This window comes from Lactuca sativa, chromosome 3 (genome assembly GCF_002870075.4).
Source record: "Lactuca sativa cultivar Salinas chromosome 3, Lsat_Salinas_v11, whole genome shotgun sequence".
NCBI lineage: Eukaryota > Viridiplantae > Streptophyta > Magnoliopsida > Asterales > Asteraceae > Lactuca > Lactuca sativa.
This window is the reverse complement of record NC_056625.2, coordinates 110,749,030-110,755,271: the sequence shown is the minus strand read 5'-3', so window position 1 is coordinate 110,755,271 and position 6,242 is coordinate 110,749,030. Positions and strand designations below refer to the sequence as shown.

The window sequence follows — 6,242 nt, the reverse complement described above, 5'->3', positions numbered from 1 at the left end:
GAATCAATAAAATCAATTGGTCAATTAATTATAAGTCTAAGCAACTCGAACTGAACACTAGTGAACTTGTAAGTTTGTCCGCTTGATCGCCGAATAAATAAGCTAGTTTGCTAAAGGATTAAATTGGTGAATAGCAATTTGGTCATCTTAGGAATCGGTAGCCAAAGAAACTAAATCTATTGCACTTCTATGAAACAACCATAACAACAACAAACTCGAAGCTAAACGAAAGTCTCTTTCTCACCTTGATTAATTCATACTTGTTTGCTTGCTTAGCTTAGTGTTAGTTTAATTAAGTGAATTTTGAGTAATTTGGTAATTTAAGTATCTAGTCTTGCAAAAATAGGAAAACAAAACCTTTCTAATTTAATTAGTAATTAGCTAATAGTAAAATAAAGTTAATTGAAACACCGTTCCTTGAGATCGACACTCGTTCTTACCATAGCTATACTATTGCACGATTAGGTACACTGCCTAGTGTGTTTAATAGTCTAGTTAAGTAAATTATTTTTATAAAATTAACTTGAATAAAATATAAGCATATTAAAATACACATCAACTAGAGCTAGAGGACCTCCAGTGAGTTTGCGTAGAGTTTGTGCAACATTTGACTCATGACCTTGAAGCTCATCGAAAAGTTGATAAAGCTTGAGCTTTTTCACAGACCCATTGCTATGAAGACATGATTTCACATTTCCCCATCCCTTTCCGAGACTGTTAAAGAACTTGATATTGTACTCAAGAGGAGTTCGGACTATCCCATGAGCTGTCATGTTGTTAACAATGATTCGGTATCTGTTTGAGGCTGAGGTAGCATATTCACCAGCTGTTGTGGTGAAAGTGTCGAACTCATTGACAACCGAGGTTAGACGCTTATCCTTCATGTTTTCTGAACCTTCGAACAAATCTTGATGTGTGTCCCAAATCTATTTTGTGGACTTGCATAGTTTGATGTGCTCAAAGAGAGAAGGTGGAACACCAAACAACATTTATGAAAAGGAAACTTGATCAGCATGCAACTTTTCAAGATTATCAGCAGTGAGAGGTGCTTGTCGTTGTTGATCATGTCCCAAGATAGTTGCCGCACCATCTTTAACAATGGTTCGAACTGGAACATGTGGACCTTCTTTAACGAATCTCCAGATAGATTCACCTTTTCTTTTCCAAGTATAAATCTTTCCATTCTAACTTTCCAGTGATCATAATCTTCAACAACTAGCAGTGGGGCACGTGTAGGGCAACCCACGCTATTTGCTATTTTCATTGAGTACATTTGTTGAGAATTAGAAGCAGCCATTGAAGTTAAGATATCTTGAGAAAAAGTGGTATATAGAAGAACTTTTATCCTGAACACAAAAATGATCGAAATATCAAGGTAATCTTGAATCAACTATAATTCGTTCTTATGGATTCAAAGGACAACCACTCAAGCTCTGATATCAATTGTGAGAACAAGGATCTAATTGCGCAGGGACAAGGCTTGAAAACTCAAATAATGAGTTAATGCTTAAGATCAATGTCTGCTTCAGATTAATAGTTCTAGTCAAGTCTGGCAAGACCACTCAAAACTGAATATAAGAATCAACAAAGTACTTCGAGTATTAAATATAAGACTGTGAATATGATCAAGCAAAGACAATAAATGAGCACAAGGAATGTTTCAAAGAATGATGTGAGAGAAAGGTGTAAGTGAAGTAAATGTGAAAATATATATCTTCGGTAGAACAATCCGTTGTTTGATTTGTCATTTAATGCTCCTTAAATAGGAGAATAAGTTACATCGTACTAACCATAAACATACATAGGACCGGATAATAGAGTTGCTCCTGATAGTCTGATTATCTAAGTTGGCAAAAGAGACTAAGTCCTACGATACGTTACATCAAGGTAAATGACAAAAGTAATTAATACAGATGAACAAACGGATTCTGACATGCACCATCTCGGATCATCAATCATTTGAACACCATCTTCATTCCAGACATCAATTTGACTATGGACCACAAGTTGACTTCGGAACACCATTCCGAGCTAACCTGACTGACTTCGGAACCTCAAAAGGCTGATGATTGTTAGAGGTTCACTTTCAGGTTCCAACACCATGGACACAAAATACGCATACATGCTTACAATAACAGGAAATCAAGAAACATTTTTGTTGTCTAAGTTCATTCAACAGACACTAAAAAAATATCAGAAGAATTTCATGATCATGATTTTGTTGTCATGGATACAGTTACATTAATGAGCTTGGTCTCTTCTTTGGACATGCATTTAATAATTATCTTCCTATACCTAAGAAATACCTCCTTTGTTATGGACAATCCAAAGTGACTAACTAGCAAAGGTTCGGCCACAGCTCTCATACATTTTGCCATGTTATATCCTCCAATGTCACTCTCTTTACATTCTTCTAGTCGTATGATGTTGTTGTTTGTAGATGAATCCCAAGTTACCTCAGAAACATCAAGGCAATCAATTAAGAATGATCCTTCTTTCTCAACTTCATTCTTGACCTCTTTGGGACTAGGTGTATACTGAGGAATGTTGAATGAGTCCATTTGACTTTCTTCTATTCGTCCCTATCCGACCATTTTTATAAATTAGAGATAGTCACAAAAATTACCACATTTTCTAAAAAATATATTAGAAAAATGACAACTTTTTTTTTTCTTCAAAATAAAGCTAAAATGACCACCTAATTCAAAAATGTAGATTTTTGAATTACTTTATTATTTTCGAAATACATGTGAATTATTATTTGATATTCTCTCTCTCTCCCTCTCTCTCTCTCTCTCTCTCTCTCTCTCTCTCTATATATATATATATATATATATATATATATATATATATATATATATATATATATATATATATATATATATATATATATATATATATATATTTTAATTTCTTTTCATGATTTTTTTTTCCAAATTTTTATTTGCTGATGAGGAAGATTGTTTTTTTTTCTTCTCTCATCTCTATTATATTATTTCAATAGATGTATAACATGAAAACGAGTTCGAAACCCATGTATAAGTGCAAAAATAAAAACTCCCACACAAAAAACAAGTCAAAACTCTTGAAAAATAGTTCCGAATTCTGAAATATATACGAATTTTAGAATTTGATATGGATTTTGGAACCTAATTAAAAGACTTTGTGTGGAATTTGGAACTACTTTAAAGAAAAAACAATTTTTGAATTTTTTTTGTCAAAAAAGAAAAAAAATAATTTCAAAATTATCAAATTTTCGACCTTCATAATAATTTGTGTTGCTTGTACGATTGGCGGGTCATATTCTAATACTTTTTAAGAAAAGGTAGTCATTGGTGAATATCTCCTACAATTATTTATTATTGAAGTACCTCTACTCACATGCGTGGCATATTCGCATGGCCCTAAAATCATCGACAAAGACGTAAGAATGGAAGATGTACCTCATAAACCATATCATTGAGAGCCATGGCTAAGAGCTCCCAAATGTAACAACATTCTTTGCTACAAGGATCATCACTTCTTCTCCCTAATATGGTCAAAACCATACGCCCTCCACTCACCATCTCATCTGCACGACACTTGAGAAACATCGAAAAATCTGTCTGGAATTGTTGATAGTATGCTCTTATTACACTTGATGGACTTGTACTTGACATGTATATGTTCCCTTTGTTGGTCTCTTCAAGTTCAGGAACCTGCTCATTGCTCAATAAATTTTCAACACATCTACATATTTGTCCACCATAATTTTTCTACACGAGGCTGTAGCGATGAAATTTATCATCTACATGCATAGTTCCTTTTGTTCTACAGTGAGAGAGAGAGAGAGAGAGAGAGAGAGAGAGAGAGAGAGATGTAAGATGTGAACCTGAGAGAGCCACATAAGACTGTACGAGGAATGGACGAAATGAAGGCTTTTACTAGGAAAAAGCCTCGTATAAAATGAACCGGCTACCCCACTGAAGTAACAAGAAGGTGTAGAGGGATTAGAATGACACACATCTTTTCTCAAACTCTCAAGGAATTTGGGCAACGAAAGAAAGACGATGTTAAAATCATTTCCTGGAAGATCATTCAAATGAATTTGGATTTCGGGTGGTTCATGGCCCATTTTGAGACTAATCTCGTTAATCATTTTGATAAACGTAGCCGCGACAAGCAGAGTGTTTGGTCCAGATGAACATCCAAGATCGGCCATGACTATCGTTTTTGGAAAATTCATGGCACTGTAAAGATCTACTGTAGCTTTTTTTAGGATGGGCTTTGTCATCGATATCACCTTTCTCTATCATCATAGCAAACATCAAAAACCTTATTAGACAAACTTTTTGATTCAATTCCCACATGTAAATATTTCTTTTAAATGGACAATTTAATCAAAAAAAGATGTATTAATTAATACTTAATAGTTTTTACCTGAAGAAGAGAATTATTTGAATAGCTTGCATCACCATTTCCCCCTTTCATATGAAGTAATTGGACAGCTTCCATCCTGTGTGTGTGGGTGGGGTATATGCGTTTGTGTGTTTGACGTCTAGATGTATGTTTCTATTTATAGATGCTTCAAATAATTATATCGAATGCCTGGCACCTAAATTACCAATTTGAGATCTTTATTCACTAACTTAAATTTATATTTATTATTGAAGTACAATTAATTCATCACGTGGCCGACCACCTATACTGAAAATGCACAGTTTCTAAAATCATCGATTAAGACCTAAGAAAGGAAGATGTACCTCATAAACCTTATCATTAAAAGCAATGGCTACGAGTTCAAGGATTGTCACTTCTTCTCCCTAATATGGTCAAAACCATACTCCCTCCGGTCACCATCTCATCTTCACGACACTTGAGAAACACTGAGAAATCTTGCTGGAATTGTTGATAGTATGTTCTTATTACACTTGATGGACTTGTACTCGACATGTATGTGTTCCCTTTGTTCGTGTCTCACTACAAGAATAATGACCATTAGTGGCGACAGGCGTCGCCGCTAAAGGTCCTGATTGTCGCGACACGTCGCCGCTAAAGGGTCGCCGATGTTGGCTCGTCGCTAATACCCCATTTGTCGCCGCTAATACTTTCCGTCGCCACTAAAAGCGTCGCCGCTAATTGTAGTTTTCTAATTTTTTTTTATTTTTTTTAAAACATTCTTCCGTATACAAAAGAAACAATATAAAATTATAAAAATTGTTATAAAACTATAAAAATTTTATAAAACATATAACCAAAAACACATCCATACATACACAAATACATACATAATACACATACAAAAACATATACAAAAACACATATATACATACATGATACACATACTAATACACAAATACTTACATAATACACATAAAAACACATATATATGTATATATACACATATATATGTATATATATGCATACTAATACACAAATACATACATAATATACATACAAATTCACAAATATATATAAAATACACATTCTACATACAAAGAGAAATGATTTCATAGAAGAGGGAAGAAGAAGCTGAGAAATGAATTCATAGAAGAGGGAAGAAGGAGCTGAATGAGGTTATATCTGCGAATGGAATTAGCGGCGACAGCTTTTAGCGGCGACAGGTAGATTATTAGCGGCGACATATAGAGTATTAGCAGCGACACCTTTGGGGGGAAATTTTGATGGTCAAAATTTTTTAGTATTATCAGTGACAATTTTAAGGGTAAACTTTGGCGGTCAAAATTTTCGAGTATTAGCGGCGACACCGTCGCTGCTATTGGTGTCGCCGCTATTGGTTTGTACGTTATCGATTTTCAGTCCTTGGATTAGGGACAAAATCAACGGTTAAGGTTTCACCTCATATTTTGACGCGGATCGGGGACGATAGGCATTAGCGGCGACAGCCACCTTTAGCGGCGACACCGTCGCCGCTATTGGTGTCGCCGCTATTGGTTTGTACGTTATCGATTTTCAGTCCTTGGATTAGGGACAAAATCAACGGTTAAGGTTTCACCTCATATTTTGACGCGGATCGGGGACGATAGGCATTAGCGGCGACGCTTTTAGCGGCGACAGCCACCTTTAGCGGCGACACATAACGCGAAAATTATGTGTCGCCGCTAAAGGTGCCTGTCGCCGGTAAAAGCGTCGCCACTAATGCTCATTATTCTTGTAGTGTCTTCAACTTGAGGAACACGCTCATTGCTCAAAAAATTTTGGACAAATGCATATATTTTTCAACCATAATTTTTCTACATGTT

General features: G+C 35.2%; 1 protein-coding gene across 1 annotated transcript; it reads right to left on the bottom strand.

Moving 5' to 3' along the window:
• Window positions 1-1,720: 1,720 nt before the first annotated feature.
• On the bottom strand, window positions 1,721-4,574 carry LOC111889185 (S-adenosyl-L-methionine:benzoic acid/salicylic acid carboxyl methyltransferase 3). Its single transcript, XM_023885328.3, has 4 exons — window positions 4,420-4,574; window positions 3,872-4,288; window positions 3,444-3,698; window positions 1,721-2,582 (listed from the first exon to the last, which is right to left on the bottom strand). Exons 1-4 carry the CDS (start codon window positions 4,492-4,494, stop codon window positions 2,211-2,213), a joined length of 1,119 nt encoding a protein of 372 aa, XP_023741096.1. The 5' UTR covers window positions 4,495-4,574; the 3' UTR covers window positions 1,721-2,210.
• Window positions 4,575-6,242: the final 1,668 nt, after the last annotated feature.

Excerpts from the sequence above, each read along its gene's own strand:
- LOC111889185 (XM_023885328.3), bottom strand. The coding sequence starts at position 4,494 with ATGGAAGCTGTCCAATTACTTCATATGAAAGGGGGAAATGGTGATGCA. Across the intron at positions 4,289-4,419 it reads CAAATAATTCTCTTCTTCAG|AGAAAGGTGATATCGATGAC; the intron begins GTAAAAACTATT and ends CTATGATGATAG. Across the intron at positions 2,583-3,443 it reads TCAATGATATGGTTTATGAG|GGACGAATAGAAGAAAGTCA; the intron begins GTACATCTTCCA and ends ATGGTCGGATAG.